A 19,866-nucleotide genomic window follows, 5' to 3' on the forward strand; every position below is an offset into this window, starting at 1 on the left:
GGCCCTGTTCATGGATTTCTGGCTGCTAAATCAAAAGTCAATACAGAATAGCCAAGCATCTCATGATGCAAGAGTAAACAGATAAGGTCCCTTTGCCCTGAACGACTATCAGGAATGAACGTTTGTTCCCAATAATTAGCCAGTGTAAAAGTGGTGTCGGGATCAGCTATCATTGGGTAAAAGCCTCGTTGTAGCTGACACCAAAACTTTTTAGTTAGGCAGCAGATCATCCTGTGTAAACAGGGATCTGCTGCCCATAAGAAATACTGAATCTGTATGGGGATGAGTGATCGTAGCAGAGATCCCACATCCCTATACAGCAGAGGTGATTGCAGCATGTACATGTAGCTCTCACTGACTCTAAAGGGCATCAGGAGTGAATGTTTAGTTTGTGACAACTGCCTGCTCACTTGGCCCATGAAATGGAGCTTTACTGATTTCTCATATGGCACTGCTCTGATAGATGACAGAGCAGGAAAGTACTCGCCCTATTATGCCCTGCTACAGGCTACCCTTTCCTAAAGATATCCTCAACCACAGTGTGAGCACCCCAAAAAGGACACCCCTGTCCAGACCTCCTCCCTGTCACTAGGAGGCCCTGAAGCTTGGCTCTTTTCATAACTTTCATAAGAGAACATCTGAGATAAGGGTTCCAGAGAAGGTAGCACAACTGTCAGACTTTTATGGCATATTCTGTAAATAGTTTATAAATGCTTAAAGGGAACCTGTCACCGGGATTTTGTGTATAGAGCCGAGGACATAGGTTGCTAGATGGCCGCTAGCACATCCGCAATACCCAGTCCCCATAGCTCTGTGTGCTTTTATTGTGTCAAAAATAAGATTTGATACATATGCAAATTAACCTGAGATGAGTCCTGTCCCTGACTCATCTCAGCTAAGGGGACTGGGTATTGCGGATGTGCTAGCGGCCTAATAGCAACCTATGTCCTCAGCTCTACACCCAGAATCCAGATGACAGGTTCCCTTTAAGATGGGAATGACGCCTAAACCTGAAAATTCCCCTTAAATGCGTCTTCTGACAAGTCACAGTGCACTGTCGACAGAAGCCATTGAAGGGACAATTAAAGGGGCTGCGGTGCTTTGTAAACTGCCTAAACCCCTTCAGAGATAGTGGAGGTTCATAGAACTGGAAACCTCTAAAACACTTCCTGCAATACCTCATCATGCCAGAAGATGTTTTTAAGGTGGACTTTCTCTTTAACATCATGAAAAATTAATATAAAAAAACTGCTCTCAGAATTCCCCACCAAAATAAATACACAGTATTTTAGATTCACATATAACATTTTTCAACAAAATGTAAATTATTGCCACACCGAGTAATTATTACATTAAATATTAGTCCAGCTTTCAAATTCACTGATCATATCCTGGCTTAATTTGACAGAGAATTAGAAATAAGGCCAAGGTTGTGCAAATTGATTATGGAATCTGCAATTATCCGCGCTGTCCGCTTTTGGTATCCTCCTGAGGTGACCATCAGAATTGGGATGGATCGGCTTCTGGCAATGCTGAACACAATTTCATCTCTCTTTATAATTCCCTAAAGGATAAAATAAGAAGATTATTCTCTGTACAAACTAATAACATAGCACAATGGTTATAGGATACTGAATCTTTACATTATTTTAAGCTATATGATATGCACTGAAAAAGTAACTTTCCTTTATAATTTTCCTTCATGATACATGTTAGAAATATATATTTTGGTTTAGCCCACAAATAATGACCAACATCAGTGATAGGAAACTGTATTGTAAGGGTATTTTTAAGTACTGGTTGGTTCTGTCCCCTTTAAATTCTGTATAATAAAGTTTCCCGTGTAATGTAGTAGGTTAGATAATTACCCATCCCCCATTGTGCAGATAAGGCTACGTTCCTGAAAGATCTCAGAGACATGCGTGATGCACACTGGAGGAGGGGCTGATGGGAAAAACTCTGGTTTGCACACATACATTTTGGGGACTCCACCTAGAACTTCATCCTAGATAGGATGTAAGTATTGATTTGCCCTGTCTCTTGTACACCCTGGGGTGTCGGTCATGTGTTATAACAGTCATATGTTACAGCATTTGAACGGAAAAATCCCAGCAGACGTGACTTGATGCTCATTCATAGAATTTTATTGTCATAAATCAATATGTCCCATCATCTAGGACGCGTTTCGGCTAGACTGCCTTTTTCAACAGGTAGATGTACATTGTGAGTAGCTACTCACAATGTGGAAAATCTTTTTTCAAAAACCCACTTTTTAGGGACCAGTTCAGGTCTGAAGTCACTTTGTGAGGCTAACATAATAGAAACCACCCAAAAATGACCCCATTCTAGAAACTACACCCCTCAAGTTATTAAAAACAGATTTTTACAAAAGTCGTTAACCCTATAAGGGTGTTTCACAAGAGTTAATGGCAAATGGTGATAACATTTCAGAATTTAGATTCTTTTGGCACATTTTCCATTTTAATACATTTTTTCCAGTAACAAAGCAAGGGTGAACAGCCAAACAAAATGCTATATTTATTGCCTCGATTCAGTAGTTTGCAGAAACACCCCATATGTGGCCGTAAACTAATGTACGAGCACTCAGTAGGGCGTAGAGGGAAAGGAGCGCCGTATGGTTTTTGGAAGGCAGATTTTGCTGGACTGGTTTATTTACACCATGTCCCATTTGAAGCCCCCCTGATGCACCCCTAGAGTAGAAACTCCCAAAATGTGACCCCATTTTAGAAACTACGGGTTAGGGTGGAAGTTTTGTTGGTACTAGTTTAGGGTACATATGATTTTTGGTTGCTCTATATTACACTTTTTGTGAGGCAAGGTAACAAGAAATAGCTTTTTGGCACAGTTTTTTTTTGTTATTTACAACATTCATCTGACAGGTTAGATCATGTGGTAATTTTATGGAGCAGGTTGTCACGGACGTGGCGATACCTAATATGTATACAATTTTATTATTTATGTACGTTTTACACAATGATTTCATTTTTGAAACAAAAAAAATCATGTTTTAGTGTCTCCATAGTCTGAGAGCCATAGTTTTTTCAGTTTTTGGTGATTATCCTGGGTAGGGTATGATTTTTGCAGGATGAGATGACTGATTGGTACTATTTTGGCGTAAATGCGACTTTTTGATCATTTTTATTACCTATTTTGGGAAGTAAGGTGGGCAAAATGTCAATTTCCTCATAGTTTTTTTTATTTTTTTATGGCGTTCACCGTGCAGGTAAAGTAACATGACCGTTTTATAGATCAGGTCGTTATGGACGTGGCGATACCCAATATGTGAAGTGTATTTTATTTTTTATTTTTTTTATTCAGTGATAAATGTGTTTTTTTTATCTTAACTTTTTTCACATTTTTTTTTTCCTTTTTTTGACACAGACCCACTTGGTTCTTGAAGATCCAGTGGGTCTGATGTCTGTATAATACAGTACAGGACACTATATAGTGCATTGTACTGTATTTTACTTACACTTTGTCTGAACAGATCTCTGCCTTTAGCACAGATCTGTTCAGCACCATGGACAGCAGGATGCCTGAGAAGGCGTCCTGTTGCCATGGGAACCTTCCCCGTCTGCCACAACTTAGTAGACGGGGAAGGGTAAGGAGGGGAGCTCCCAGACTGTTAACCCTTTCCATACAGCGGCCCGTATGGACCGCGGTATGGAAAGGGTTAAACGGCTGACATTGCAGCACAGATGCCAGCCATTTTATACCAGAGTGTCAGCAATGTGCTGACACTCTGGTATACCCACTGAACACCATTGAATATTTAAGAGGCAGATCCCGCCTGCCGCACAGCCCGCCTCCCGCACCGCCCGCAACACCCCCGCGCACCACCCGCCGGCAGAAAATCATTCAGGGGTGCAGGGGTAAAAATATTTATTTTGGGCATTTTAAAGTTATTGATCCCCGCGGTCTGAGAAACTGCAAAAAGCGCTGCAAACTGCAGGTCTGAATTGACCTGCGGTTTGCTGCGATCGCCGGCGTTGTGACAGGATGCCCGCTGAATGATTTCAGCGGTCATTCTGTTGCGATTAACCCCCGCATTTCCGCAATCCCGTTTTAAACTCATGATGTACCGGTACATCATGGGTCCTTAAGGACTCGGGAAACATGCCGTACCGGTACATCATGCGTCCCTAAGGGGTTAAAGTTTTTTTTTGGAGTATTTAATATTGATGATCTATCCTCAGTATAGATTGGTGGGAGTCTGATGTCGAGCACCCCTGCCGATCCCACTGTTGGAAGAGGCTGCGCTTCTCCTGTGAGTGCTTCGGGCTTCTCTCAGCTTACCAAGCACAGCGCCATCCTTTGAATAGTGGCTGTGCTTGGTATTGCACCTCAGCCCCATTCACTTGAATGGAACCGAGTAGCACCTAGGCCATGTGACTGATGTACGTGACATCGCTGGCCAAGGAACAGGCCGCAGTGCTCATTGAGCGCCTAGGTCTCTTCAAACAGCTAATCAGTGGGTCGGAACCTCACCAATAAGATACTGATGACCTATCCTGAGGCCATCAATACTAACCCCTTTTAGCACAATCTGTCAGGCTTCGTTCTTACACACTGACTTTAGTGAAAAAAACAAAACACTGTTTGGTTAACCGGCATATAACCTGCTCTTAACATTTAGCACTACAATACAGTATGCCACTAAAGCATTTCTAGGAACATTGCTGCTACTATCAACGGTGGCAAAATGACCCATACTTATGGACTCATGTTGGCTTATATGGTGATAGAAATATTATAGTGAATTATTTGTTACTCACTTGAGGAGAAATTGAGAGTCCTCCAAGTGGATCTCCATCCAGAATATCTGTCCCTGCGTTGTAGACGATCACATCAGGAGTGGCCTCATTCAGTGCCCCTTTTACATGAGTTTCTACTTTTTCCAAATATTCCTCGTCTTCTGTGCCCCAGTCCAGTTCTATTCTCCTTTTTATTGCACCTATATATTGTATAAAAAAAAATATAACAAAGACCACTTTTAAGTCAAATCTAAACCACATGGATTGTAAAACTCTAAAGAATTGCTACAGCACAAAGGAGCAGCTATATTCATAAAGGTTGTGGCAAAAAAGTTAAGCTTTAAATGTCTCTAAGGGGACATTCACATGACCATATCCGTTTTGTAGTCCGCAAAACATGGACATCGGTCATGTGCATCCCACATTTTCCCCTTTCACAGGTATGAACACTAAGTAACGCATGTCTATTCTTGTCCGAAAGAGGGCATGTTCTATTTTTTCTGGCATCCCTTATCATCTGAGAGCACTAAGGACTATGCATGTTGTCCTTAGTCCTGGCGGCAGTCATTGCACTATTATTCTCATTACTGTGTTGTGTGATCACAGGGTTCAGACAAAATGTATCTAAATGTCTACGTCCTCCTTTAGGGGTTATTTGCATTCTACAAACATTTAGAAAGGGTCTGCTAGATGTGGAACACACCACCTGGAATGATCTACTGGACTCGTTCACCAGTTATTTTACTAACAATACATTGACATTCTGGCGATTCTCACTAGAGATGAGCGAAGTTTACAAAAAATTGTTTTGGCTGCTTGACTGAATTTCACAAAGAAATTTGTTTCTTGGCGAATTATTTCATCGCAAAGCACATTTCTTTGTAAGTAGCAGGCGCAATGACTGGGAACGTGTTCCCCCCCCCCCCTGGTCATTGAACCTCTCAGATGCTGCGTTCATTGCTGATCGAGGCATTTGAGATAAAAAATGAGGGCTTTCATGGGTTAATCAGTTTTTTTTTAAAAATTGACTTTACCTAAAATTCTGATCGAAGTCTACTTCAAATACTTTGACTTACTCAATACTAATTCTCACAATGGGAGATCAGCTGGCGGTTTTTCTAGCAAAAACTGTGGCTGCAATTACGATTTGTACACCATTGAGAAACCATTTTGGACCCTTCTTCCCTACAGATGCTTCATTTGATTAACATTTCTTAGATGCTTCACGTGCATAGCCCTCCTAAGGTCAATCCACAACATCTTGATAGGGTTAAGGTCAAGACTGGGACTTTTTTTCAACCACTCTTAAAGAGGACCTGTCACCACAAAATGCAGTGAAATCTACGGGGAACTTTAGTTGATGAGACAAATCGATTCATAAGAATCGATCTGCCCATCCCTACAATCCTCCTACCTTCAAGTTCATATTTGGAGTATGGGCTGTGAGCTTTTTCAGTGCATACGTCAAATGCTCCATATGGTCTCATTTACCTGTCAGAGATCAAGAGTGTCTTTTTGTCCTCTGTAGTCCTTGTATATGTTGGTATATATTTTTTACCACTGTATGGAATAGCATAATCTACTGTGTTATTCCATGAGTGGGAATAAACTGTAATCCCCACTCTTCTGCCATCTGAAAACAGGACACAATTAGAAAGAATAGTTTGCGTTCTTCACCCGATTTCCACCAGAGTGTTTCTCAATCTGCTGTTATTTCTGCATTTTCCGAAAAAATCAGTTTGGCCAAATTTATCTGCTGCTCAATTTTTTCCTGCATTTCTAGGTTTCCCTGTCACACTATGCGGCACACAGCCACTTCTAGGACACCGCTACTAAAACATGTTCTAACACTGCTTTCACACACATCTCCAGGAACCAGAAGCAACCATCAGGCACTAATAATGATACAAAGGATGTATAATAAAATTAATATTTATTTTACATACGTTTTGCAAGTGCATCTCCAGGGTATATGTGCCGATTGTAAATGTCCATGATGTACACCCTTTTATCATCCATGAAATCTCGTTCATGCCCATTACCCTAATAAAAAGAAAGTAAAAAATGGGATTTTAATACATAAACTATATAAGGCATATAATGCATAGCCAGAATGAATGTCGTAAATGGGCCGCCATCTGCACTGTGTGTTCTAATTGCTAATGCAATTGGTTGCTCCGCTTTCATCGCTCTACTCTCAGTAATATTTTACGGTCATATCACAAATATGATCTCAAAACATATTTTTATATATTCATGTTTAAAAATACTGATCTAAAATATTAAAGGGGCCATTCAATGATTGATGTGAAAAATGAAAATGAGACATCATATAGTACATGACAATCTCTTTCTAACAAAGCTGGTACCAGCCCTGTACCCCATATGGGTACAGAAATCTCCACATTCACTGCTTCATTTGCTCTGATAGATTATCTTCAGCCTGGGAACTCAGGGAATGGGGGTGTCCTTTCTGCTGCAGCTCTGTCCCTGTAACTGCCACAGCTTATAACAGAACAGAACATATGGCTGGTGGCACTTGAAGATTTAAATTGAGCATGTTCGAGCAGCTCAATGAGATGGTCAATAAATAAGGAAAAGAACAAACAGCAGGTGGCGCTATACAGAAATATTTTATTACATAGCTCACTGGCTAAATTTCTAACTACATGCAATTACAAACGTATTCAGATCCAAGTGCTGGTTTAAAAATGTGACACCACCCCCTTAAAGGGTTTGTCAGACATGCAAGATATTATTTCATGATGAGACCTCATCTAGGTTGATTCACTGCCCGTTTATCTCATACTATTTACCAAATGCCTAGTTGACGTCATTTCTTCATTACATTGATATATGACAATGTTATTTGCTCATCTATATTGTTAGAGAACTAATGTTGTCTTAACCTGTGCTTACTGGATGGTGAAATTGTTTCAATAAAAAAGAGATTGCACCATAAAGGGGTTGTCGGACATATCCCCCTCTTCTCCCACTCAGCCTCCCTGATATGAGCATGCTCCGATGCTCTCCTTTGCCCTGTGCTGATACAGTGAGAGCATCCGGTAATAATTATAAGAATTATTTTTTATCAAGTGACCGCAGCATGTCCCCTAAAACGTACCTGCTCCATACAGCTCCAGTCCTCTGCTCTCTCCATCTTCCGATCCCCACGCGGTTTACATCCAGCTGGCTATACGCATGGTCACATGCACCGCTCCAGCCAATGACTGGCTTCAGCTGTGACATGCAGCTTGTTGTCACATCATTGCAGCAGCCAATCATTGGCCAGAGCGGTGCATGTGACCATGCTGGATGTAAACAGCGCAGGGACCGGAAGATGGGGACAGTGCGGAGGACCAGAGCACTGTTCTGTTACAAGAAGCAGGCTGCGGGCACTTGATAAAAAATTATTATTACAAGAAAACCTATTTAAAGCTTATTTCATCAATTCCATCACAGACCCTTTAATAGAACAGCCATCAAAGCAAGCGGCTAAATTTGCCATCTGCTGACCATTTCCCTGTGGATGACTGGCTGTCCATGTAATGTCTTCTTGTTAGTGCCATCTCCCCCCTTCCATGATGTCCATAAGCCCTAAAAGGGAAATAGATGATGAATGACAGCCGATCGCTGGAGACAGATAAGCAGGACCAGCAGTAATCAGCGATAGGTCAGCTTCCAATTAAAAAAGGAGTCGCCTTTGACAACTTCTGAAAACCTATAGGAGACATGAATACAATATTTCCACTTCTGTACCTGATGAGCATCCAGGTCAATTATGGTTGCCTTGGAAACACCTTCAACACGTTCAAATAAGAACTACAAAAATAGAATATATAAAGTGCATTACTGACTTTAGTTTTATTCTTACAAATACACAGCACTAGTATGTGGGGCGCTGTGGAATCAGTTTAAATGGTTATTTAATAAAAGTAACCTAATAAGTAAAAACAAAAAGATTCATCAATTATTTTATCCAAAAAAGAAAGAAAAAAAAAGACACAAAACATAATTTAGAAAATGTCAATACATAAAAACAAGAACCAAAATGTAAAATAAACAGTATAAAAAGTATCATTTGTAACACATCCCAAAAGGGGGGAGGATGAAGAGGGGGGTCATAGACCATGATGATTGGAGGCTCAAGTTTAACTGCAGATGCCAAAAGTGCTGCACCCAGAATGAAACGCTAGAATGAAATTACAGATGCCGAGTGGGAACTTTAAAAAAATAATGTCACTGAGGAATCTACAGGCAGCAGGTTATAGAACAGGAGGAGCTGAGCAAATTGATATATAAATATATATCATTCTATGGGAAAAGATAAAAAAAAAAAAACATGTCATTTATCAAATTTAAATCTCTATTATTCTGAGTTCAAGACGGTCTATTCGGATATTATCAGCAATTACATTCACTGTGTAAGTGTGTAAACATAGATAGCTGTTAATCACTGATAAAAACGGTCCCCGTGTACAACTGAGCTGAGAAAAAGCAGAGACTTAAATGTGTAAATTACATTAACTGAATCTTTTCCCATAAACTATTGTATATATCAATCTGCTCAGCTCCCCCTGCTCTACAACATGCACTGCATTTCATAGTGACAGGTTCCCTTTAAGTAACAGGTGAAAGGCATTTCTGTGGAAAGAGGGCATCGGGCAGGCAGAACACAGTGTAAACCCTACGAGCCTAGAGTGGGAAAGGTGGAGAATATACTATAGGGAACATTGGACATGTGAACAAATGATTAGAAAGGCATCAGAAATGTGGGCAAAGGAAAAAGGAGATTTTTGTATAACTTACCAGTAAAATCTCTTTCTCGCTCTTCATTGGGGGACACAGTAACCGTGGGTATAGCTATGTCCTCTAGGAGGCGTTGACACTAGATAAAGCTTTTAGCTCCTCCCCTGGCAGCTATACCCCCTCCAGCCTGGAGAGAGAGCTTCAGTTTGTGCACAAGCAGTAGGAGAAGCAAACCAACCAAACAAAAAAACATAGAACACCAACCATGCAAAAGACCCAACAGAGTTCAAATCAGCAACTGCCACAACTGTGGTCGAACAACAATACTGGGTGGGTGCTGTATCCCTCAATGAAGAGCGAAAAATAGATTTTACTGGTAAGTTATACAAAAATCTCCTTTTCTCGCCCATATTCATTGGGGGACACAGAAACTGTGGGACGTCTAAAAGGATTCCACAGGGAGGGAAAAACCACAGACCAATGGAAGCAATCGTCCCTGCAGGCATCTAAGAACTGACGCTTGCAAGACAACGCGGCCCAAGGCAGCGTCCACCAATGCATAAGTATGCACCTGGTAAAATTTTGTGAACGTGTGTAAGGAGGACCAAGTAGCCGCCTTACACGACTGTGCAGCCAAAGCGTGATTCCTCCGAGCCAAAGATGCGCCCACCGCTCTGGTGGAGTGAGCCGTGACACCTAAAGGCGGAACCCTGCCTCGGGCACGGTATGCTTCAGCAATTGTAGCAATTTAGCGTGCGATTTCCACCTTGGAAGCCGCCAATCCCTTTCGAGGACCCTCCGGAATGACAAAAAGGGGATCCGTACGGCGGAAGGGACCGGAGGCTGCTAAATAGATCTTCAGAGCTCTGACAACGTCCAAATTGTGTAACTCTTTTTTTTTAGGGAGCTGGAAAAGGACAGAAAGCGCCGACACCTGACCCTTCAAAAACTAAGGGCCAGAGCGAGGTCCAGCCTTGATTGGTCCAGGTCCTGTAATAGATCCTGTAATAGATCCTGGACGATGTAAGAGACCTTAAAAATTAATGGAAGACCGGACTCTGCGAAAGAAGGCCATCTCTGAGTGGCAGTGACCAAAGACGTCTCCTAGAAGGAGAACGAGATCGGCATACCACGTGCGACGGCCAATTCCCGGGGTGACTAGGATAGTCGGAATACCCTTCATCCTGATCTTTCGTAGAACTCTGGGTAGGAGAGGGGAAGCCCATACCCGAGCGGAGGAGGGGGCCATACCGCAGACTGAAGAATCCGCCACCTGATGAAGGAGCTGTGCAGTAAGAACCATAGTATGTAGTGGTAACGCAAATACCCCTCTCCCAGAAGTAGCCAGCGCCTGCCACGTCGGCGCAAAACTAAGGGGGAGGCGTGAGGCTATCACGTAGAAGCCATGGCACCATACTGCCCAAGTTAAGAAGAGCTAGCTTTAACACTTTACCTGGAAGGGCTCTGAACAGGAGCAACAGCAAGCTAGCGTCAGGGTAGAAACCCCAGCTGAGGGGGGACTACAGAGTCAGTGAACACTCGACTTGCGAAACGTACTCCCCATATTATGCGCAATGGCATATGTACTACGTATTGATGAGGACAATGTCCTGACCGACTGGATGTCATGGCCTATGGTGTACGCTGTGACACTGTTGCCACAACTCGCGGTTGCCCGCGGCAGCGTGTTGCTGTGAGAGCATGCAGTGGCAGTGTCTCGGCCTTCTGGGTGATTGCCATGACATGGTTGCCACGCATGCTGTTGCCGGTGGTTATGTGTTTGGTATGCTTGTGTGTGCACTTCCTCTTTAAATTGTAGCCTCCCTCTGTCTGGTGCTGTGAGGGTTAACTTCTGACTGCGAGTGGTCACTTGGCTTATATCTTCTGTGGTTTCCTGGCTGGAGTCAGTTGTACTTCAGCTGTTGTTGGTACTGGAGCTCTGCTCCAGTCCAGGGTGCTCCATCTGTCCAGTGAGGGCCACCTTTGTGGTCAGCGATGTTGATGTTCTTATGATGTCTCCTTTCCTTCTTATGTTTTGGTTTGCGTGGGTTATGTTCAGGGTGGTGTTACATGTCTGGTGATGTTTGGTGTCCAGCATGTGTGCTAGACATTCTCTAGGAATCCTGAGTATGAGTCGTCCTACCATTGGGGTCCGCTTACACAGTGAGGAGTCAGGGAGAGGATTAGGGAAGCTGTAGGAGGTGACCTGCTCCCTTATTACTCCTTTTGGCCAGGCTGATCCCCTTTCACCCTTTGACACTGCATGGTTGTGGGTTTTCCCCACTCCACACCGTGACAGTTGTGGGTTTCCCCCACTCCCCACTGTGACACTGGAACCGAGGAGGCCCACGGAGATGGGTGGTCTCTAGGACACATACGTGTTGCTAGGCAACGCCTCTGAGAAGACAGAGGATGTCACAACCATGCTCCAAACCAGCACCGAAAAGATAAGGAGGATACCATGTGGAAACAGCAACTGTATCCACTGGAGGCACCCATACACCACAGATGCAGAGCACCGGCATCTGCAGTATCGACTGTTACCACGCCCCACTGAAGAAGCTAAGGCATCTAGAGCCGTGGCGTAGTTGAACTGCAGCAATCCAAGATGCATAGGTATTCCCCTGTAAGCGGATCACTTTTGGAAGAGAAAATGCAACAGGAAGCACGGTGATGGGAGAAGGCTAATGCATACGGCAGGTACAGAACCCAGTGGAGAAGCAATGCGGCCACCTACCGAAGGGGGGATGCATATGTCTGGCACTAAAACCAGTGTAACTGTACTTAGTCCACCTACCGCAGGGGGCAAAATATAAAGCAAGTACTGTATCCGTAGTAGTGCAATTACTCTGCCTATGGAAGGGGTAATGCATACAACAAGTGCTGCTAGCGGAAGTGGTCATGCTTACGGCACCTCCTGACGAAGCTAAGACAAAACGCGCGTCGAGGTTTCCAGCCTGTCCCGTGCCTGCTGCCTTTACCCTCCATCATGTCTTATGGCATGCCCTTAATTTTCTATCGGGTGTCCACAGATGAGCTCCTTCACGACCTTTACAATAAGGTTTGGTGCGCGTGGTCTCACTTATGTGAGAGCTCCATATATATTTTTCATCTTTTTTACTTTTGCATTACTAGATTCTAGTGTTTGAGACTTATCTGGCGGCTATGCACTAGAGTGATGATCACAGCTATAACATTTGAACAGTCATAATTGTGTGCTATTTTTCTGTGAATCACCCTACTGCATAATACTGGCATACTTGACATGTGTTCCATCTAGTGGCGGGTAGCAGAGACACTGGCCAGTGGATTGCGGCGTCCGTATTTTTTTGCTGACTCTTCATACTCTTCTTTGTTATCTTTAATATTTTATTAATCATGATTTGTTTATTATAATGAAATAAAGTATATATTTTTTGAATACATTGAGCATTCATTTGTTGTTTGTATAACAACACTCTAGGTTTATATGGTTGTCTCTCCCCTGCCCTAAACTACGGCTTTATAGTGAGGCTTTTCTTTGTTTGGTTCTATGCTTACAGCAGAAACTGAATGCAACGGTAGAGAGATTACACCGGAAGTGGTAATGCATATGTCGAACCCAGTACCCTGTGAGAGTGCAGTTACTCCACCTAAGGAAGGGGTAATGCATATGTCGAACCCAGTACCCTGTGAGAGTGCAGTTACTCCACCTAAGGAAGGGGTAATGCATATGTGGAATCCAATACCCTATGAGAGTGCAGTTACTCCACCTAAGGAAGGGGCAATGCCTACGGTAAACACTGAAACTGGTGATAATGCCATAACGCCACTTATGGAAGAGGCTAATGCATACGGTACGTACTGTACCCAGCGGAAAAGCAATTCTGTCCCCTAAGGAAGGGGAAACGACTACTGGCGTCACTGAAAACAGCGCTCTAGCAATTAGTTCACCTATAATGCCTAAGGTAAGTATTGTATGCAGCAGTGGTGCAAATACTCTACCTGAGGAAGGGGGTAATACAGACGACAAGAACTGCTGGCTACCGTGGACGCAATCTTGAAAGATTTCAACGGATTTGAGTGAGAGCCCGAATTACTGATCCCCCCCCCTCGGACCGGACCTCTCCAGGGATGGGAGGGTGTGTCTGATCGAGACCCTAGGGAGAAAGGTGGGGGTGCGGAGGTGACCGAGGAGAAAATTTTCTGCTCTGGTTCACTTGCGCGCAGTTCTACCTCTTAGAATCTTGGTGGGGATATATCAATCAAACTACCCAGAGGGTGGAGTGGGAACTAGAGGTCCGTCCACTGGAGTGCGTAGGCGGAGCTTTATCAACCAAACATCCCCAGAGGATGGATTGGGAACTCCCAGAGGTTCTCCACTGGATCGCGCAGGTGGAGAATTATCAACCAGACGACTCCGGAGGATGGATTGGGAACTTCCAGAGGTTCTGCACTGGATGGCGCAGGTGGAGAATTGTCAACCAAACAGCCCCGGAGAACATCATGTGGGCAGAGAGGCAGAAAGGGGTTAACTGTTTTAACTTTAAGGCACCTTGTACTGGAGATAGAATCCTCAGATAATCTGGTGCTGGCCGCAAGCGAAGGCTGGCAAGATGGGGTTAAGCGGCCCCGAGGAAGAGGGGGCGCGGCCCAGCGGCTTCTGGGGGGGTGGTGGGAAAAATTTGCGCCAGAGCGCATCCCCACCCCCTGCTAGGGATGTTATTAACCCCCTAATTGCCCTGACACCAGCGGATCACATATAGGGGCTCCCTTCCCTGTTTGTTCGCCGGTGCATGTTCCCGGTACGCAGCGGGGGTCGTCGAGCCTAAGTATTTGCGGTCGGCCGGGGCGCAGAGAGACCTTGAGCGATAGCGCATGTCGGTGAAGCTCTCCAGCTGTCTAATATACTCTGTGTTCCAGTTCCTTTTTGCGTCACTGATCCCCCCCCCCCACCGGCCGGGGGAGTTCACTAAGGACTGGGAAGAGCACGCGCTGGAAGCTGCGGCGGCCGGCATCGTTAACTCCTTCCGGAGCTTGCTGGTGCCCGCTCCCGAAAGTTGCGGAATCTGGTAGTAGCTGCGGGATTGGACCGGCCGCGGGCCGAGAGAACAGCGCACTCACCTGACACCAGCTCCCGGTCCGCAGCGGAATCACTGATCCCCTGAGCACGGCCTCCCGCTGTGTGCAGCAGCGCCTGTCTGAATGATATTAACCCCCTAGTGCCCACGAAGCCGTCGACCTAGAGGGGAGGGAGAGGGAGTCCTGGTGCTACCATAAATAAGGCTGGTGCCTGTTTCATGGTGCCCAAATCCTAGGAACAATTGCCACCAAAGAGGGAGGGAGGGATACTTACCTAATCCCGTGTAATCAACTCATCTTCATCCTCTTCTCTTCACCCTCCCTAAGTGGACCCGCAAGGTCACCTCATCAGCAGCTGGCACCGGAGTGGCAGGAGTCTGGCATGGCGGGAGGGTCTGCTCTTTAGCAGACCTGGGTGACCCTTCTGCTGGCGGGATGCAGGGAGCGAGGCTGCCCTGGTCCACCTTGTCTTCTTGTGGGGGAGGAGGCAGCGTGGCGGACCAACGCTGGCGTGCTCCCCCAGGAGAACAGTGAGGAGAGGCGACCACTGTTTCCCACCTGTAAAGAAGGAAAATAAAAAACTAAAATAAAAAATCTTGAGGCGCTACCCTGCAGAGCAGGGAGGTCTTGTCTCCTATTGACACTAGAAAAAACTGAAGCTCTCTCTCCAGGCTGGAGGGGGTATAGATTCCAGGGGAGGAGCTAACAGCTTTTACTAGTGTCAACGCCTCCTAGAGGACATAGCTATACCCACGGTTTCTGTGTCTCTGAATGATTATGGGCGAGAAAAATGTTTAACCCTTTCCTGGAACCATAACTTTTTTTATATTTCCATTCACATAGCCGTACAAGGCCTTTATTTTTGTGGGACAAGTTGCACTTTTTAATGGCACTATTTAAAATCACATATGATTTAGTGGAAAGCTGGAAAAAAATCAAAATGAATAAAAAAAATATATTTTTTACAGTGGTAAAACTGACATGTTACCTTTCTTGTGTTTTAATAGTAAAAAAAAAAACGTCTACAGAGCTGTGTGAGAACTCATTTTGTTGTGGGGTGATCTGTAGTTGTTATTAATTTTATTTTGCAGTGTGTGTAACTTTTTGGTCACCTTTTATTAGATTCTTTTAGGAGGTGATGCGACAAATCAGCCATTTAGTTTTTTTTATTACACCATTCAACATACAAGAAAAATATTGTTATATTTTAATAGTACAAGCGTTTTGTGATTCGGCGATGCTAATGATGTATATTTTTTATTGTTTATTTCTTATATAGGGAAATTCTAATCTACCATAGACTGCAATGATTTAACATAGCAGTCTGGAAGATTCACTATGTTCCTAAAGAAGCCTGCCACACATAGAAACTTACAGGCTTCAGGACCTTCTAGGGTTGATTTTCTTGCAGTTAGTCCCCTGAACATGTCTTTAGAAAAAAGTAGCTAGCCATGCACCAAACATCACATGAACCACTGTGATAAATTGTCTGCATTTTTAGATGGCCTATGTTTACACTGTTACAGGTATAGTAAATCTTCCCCAGAGTGCCAAAGGCTAAAAACAAAAAGACGTAAACGAGTTTGCACCGCACTTCTATTTGCTGCTATGGGAGTTCTGAAAATAGCCAAGCGCTGACTCAGCTTTTTCCGTCATTCCCTTGCGGTGAGTGGAGAGGTGGCCATCCATGCGTAGTACGCTCTCTATTCACCACTATGGGACTTCTGAAAATAGTGGAATGTGCTCCCATACAAGTAAACGGAATGCAAACCACGCATGTGCAGTGTGCTCTTCTTCACTTTGAGGGCCCCATTCTGGGACCTGCACCTATCTGATATTGATGGCATATCCTAGAGATATGCCATCAATGTCTGAGACGGGTAACCCCTGTAAGGGGCTGAAACAGCAAGAATAAAGGCCATTATATAGGAAGTGCCGCTGTCAATCACATCTACTTCTCCCATTCCCCATGCCATAGTTATACACTGAACTCAAGTTTGGCCAATTAACTATATTTTATTTAAATATATCTATTGTATTTTTTGTCCATTTATTTTTATACATTTCTGTAACCCTATTGAGGGATTGATAATTTTGATTACATGTGCTAAATAAAAAGGTGGAGTCACTAAAATCAGGGTATTGCCATTTATAGCATATCCAAATAAGATGTTACTTGTACTGCTAATGGATGCAGCTGCTTGCATCTGGTGCTGTGATGATGTCACAACGGTGGGTTTGGCTTGGGCATGATGTCACACAATGCATTATGATGTCACCTCCTGGGGGTTCTATACAGCGCCTCCAACCACTGGAAGCTTGTTTCTGCTTCGCCATACTTTGGTGATAGGAGACTGCCCTCTTGGAGAAAATGAGGATCATTCTATTACTTGCGTTTTTGGATTTAATCCAACCTTCGCACTCAATGCTGGTAAGTATTTTCTCTTATTGATGGGGGGAAAGATTATTCCTAGGAATTTATACCCAGAATCCCTGAAGTCTAATGTACTCTGGGGAGAAAGGATATAACTGGATGTACTTGATTGTCTCTTCCAGGACTTTTCATACTGGATAAATACCATTCTGTTCAATGAGAGTCCAGCAAGTTTGAGGTAAGTGTTCAAGTACTATCCATACGATATAAGATTTATTATTATCATGATTAGCACATTCTTGTATATATCTGTATGTTCTTGCCTGACATATTATAGTATGTTATGTTTCAGGACTTCCAGTCTGAGGACACTGTTCCCCACATAAGAATAATATACCATCTCTTTGGGGTGAGTTTACTATTACTTTACTATCTGTGCAGCGCCGATAGAACTATTAAAATACTTATAGACAAGGGCACATGCTAAGAAGGGGAGCTCAGGTCATGTTCAAAATGGTTATCCTAAGCCAACACTTTAAAGCAAGCCCATATCCTCATGTACACAGCAGCCCCTACTATAAGCATCACTAGCATCGCCTGATCCCAGGTGTCCACAGTCCTGTATAACAGATTATGTTTTGTTGCAGGAATTTTTATCGAATCCAGTTGATGACCTGTATGTTCCGCCGGGTCATAGACGAACACGAGAGTGTTGCATTGATGTAAGTTCAGCTCATAGATTCGGCATGTAGTTATTATTTTACCTGCCTCAGCTCCTTTACTCATGGGATCCATGTGCTTATTCTCACTATGTTTTACAGAATAATCAACCGAAATCCACTGCACCCCTAGTGAAGCCAACATTATTTCAGAGGACATATAAATGGATAATATCAAAGTTCTCAAGGGTAAGCTACAAATTCCCACATAATCTGTGTTTGCAGTCAGCCATATTACTCCTCCGGAAATAAAAGCTGCAATTAAGTCTCATAGGTTGCAACTTAGTCTTTCTTTCTGCTGTTTCTTATTTTTACAGGACACCCCACCACCTGTGGTCTGCAGACAGGTCCTAATGGACTGTGTTGGAACATATCGTGCTCGTCTCATCCATGGTACGGTGTGTGTTGGATTGATGTCACCAGTCATTGTACTACTGATCTTGGCTGTATGGTTTATACTAAGCCGGCAAGAAGATGAAATGTCCCATCAGCATCCAAGGCTCTCAGCTGCCAAGAACCTGCACATCAACAAGAAGATTGTGGAAGATCCACCAAGGGCTGATTCGAAAATTGTGCAAGGCCCTGTTGATATGCCCCAACCATTCCCACTTCCTGAACGTCCACCATGGATGGAAAGACACCTTTATGAAAAGGGTGACATGACCACATATATGGAGAAAAGGTACATCAAGTCTTTGGAGGAGATTCTTGTCATGAAAAGGTTTATGATGTTCTTAGGAATTAAGCCATCTGATGTGAATCTTATGGTGAAAATGCCATTGCCATATCATCCTCCACTCTTTCAGCAAGTGTATTACTGCTATTATAAGAATGTCATCAAACATCCCAAACACAGTATGCCACTGACAGCTCCGATATTCAAAGCCAAGGAGAAGACTGAGAAACTCTTCTGGAGGGTGAAGGCATGTGGAAACCTATTAAAAGTACAAGGAGCACTTAGGACACCAACCTGGGCCCCTCTCAACCAGTTACCAAGGCCTTGGTGCATCAGCTGGAGAGACAGAAAAAAGATCAGAGAAGCGAAACACTATCTACTGTCCAGAAGAACATCTGTAGGAACAACTATTGCTTCTGGTAAAGTGTCAAGCAAGCATGTGAGATTCAGTAAAGTGGTGCATGTCCGACTGATACCTCCTAACCACCAGAATATAAAGGCTGTTTCCAATAAAGAACATCAAGAAAGAGAATTCATCTATAACCCTGATCCCAACCAAAACATCCTGTCACGGATCCTGCACTCCATCAGACGCATCTTACAATGCCTATGTTGCATCAGGTGCTGCAAAAGCGACGAGGAAAACTGATGTAACAAAGAGGAACGTTACAGCTTTTATGGAGGAGATCTACACCATCACGAGTCTACTCCATGGTCGGACACTCCATTTTCTAGAGTTTAGTAATACATCTTACGGGCAGCACGGTGGCACAGTGGCTAGCACTGTTGCCTTGCAGCGATGGGGTCCTGGGTTAACATCTGGGACAACATCTGCAAGGAGTTAGTATGTTCTCCCTGTGTTTGCGTGGGTTTTCTCCGGGTACTCCGGTTTCCTCCCACACTCCAAAACATACGGATAGGGAAATAAAAAATAATAAGAATGAAAACACGTGTCATTGTGTCGTTTTTAAGGGGTTATAAATGGGGCACTGTGGCTCTTTATGGGACATTTGTAGACCAACAATTTGTAAGATCTGTCATCTTCCAGACGGGCTGCTGTGCCTGCAAGGATGAGATTAGTTGAAAGACTGTAAGACAATCATATGTAGTACTACGGTTGTCCTGGATTAAAACAAAAGCCTGCGGAACCAGTAGTTATGTCATGACAACACAACACAGTGCACTGTCCGCATCTGTAGTTCTGTTCTGCGGCTCCGCAAAAAAGATAGAGCATGTCCTATTCTTGTTCGCAATCGTGGAAAATAATAAGCATTTTTATCATAGGGCCGGCCATGTGCGGTCTGCAAAATACAGAATCCACGCGGCCGGTATCTGTGTTTTGTGGATCTGCAATTTGCGGATAGCAAAACACTTACGGACGTGTGACTGGACCCAGGGGCGGATTGGCAATGTACCCCACCGGGCAGATTCCCAGTGGGCCGATTGCCTTTTACTATTTAGCGGGCCGCTGGCGGCTGTCATTATCATACACTGTGTGTTCACAGGGCCGGC

At 43.8% G+C, this 19,866-nt stretch overlaps 1 protein-coding gene across 2 annotated transcripts in view; it reads right to left on the bottom strand.

Annotated features, from left to right (window-relative positions):
• Window positions 1–932: 932 nt before the first annotated feature.
• HDAC11 (histone deacetylase 11) overlaps window positions 933–19,866 on the bottom strand; it is a 68,626-nt gene continuing 49,692 nt past the window's right edge. Inside the window, exons 7-11 of one of the 2 annotated variants that reach the window (XM_044301977.1) lie at window positions 8,535–8,597; window positions 8,292–8,372; window positions 6,722–6,818; window positions 4,797–4,975; window positions 933–1,564 (exon numbers count right to left, since the gene is read on the bottom strand). In XM_044301977.1, the coding sequence (XP_044157912.1) occupies window positions 1,397–1,564; window positions 4,797–4,975; window positions 6,722–6,818; window positions 8,292–8,372; window positions 8,535–8,597 (588 nt within the window). In that variant the 3' untranslated portion in view covers window positions 933–1,396. The remainder of the gene's footprint in view (window positions 1,565–4,796; window positions 4,976–6,721; window positions 6,819–8,291; window positions 8,373–8,534; window positions 8,598–19,866) is intronic. The other variant, XM_044301979.1, reaches the window with a different exon arrangement.

This window comes from Bufo gargarizans, chromosome 7 (assembly GCF_014858855.1).
Source record: "Bufo gargarizans isolate SCDJY-AF-19 chromosome 7, ASM1485885v1, whole genome shotgun sequence".
NCBI classification, from domain to species: Eukaryota; Metazoa; Chordata; class Amphibia; order Anura; family Bufonidae; genus Bufo; species Bufo gargarizans.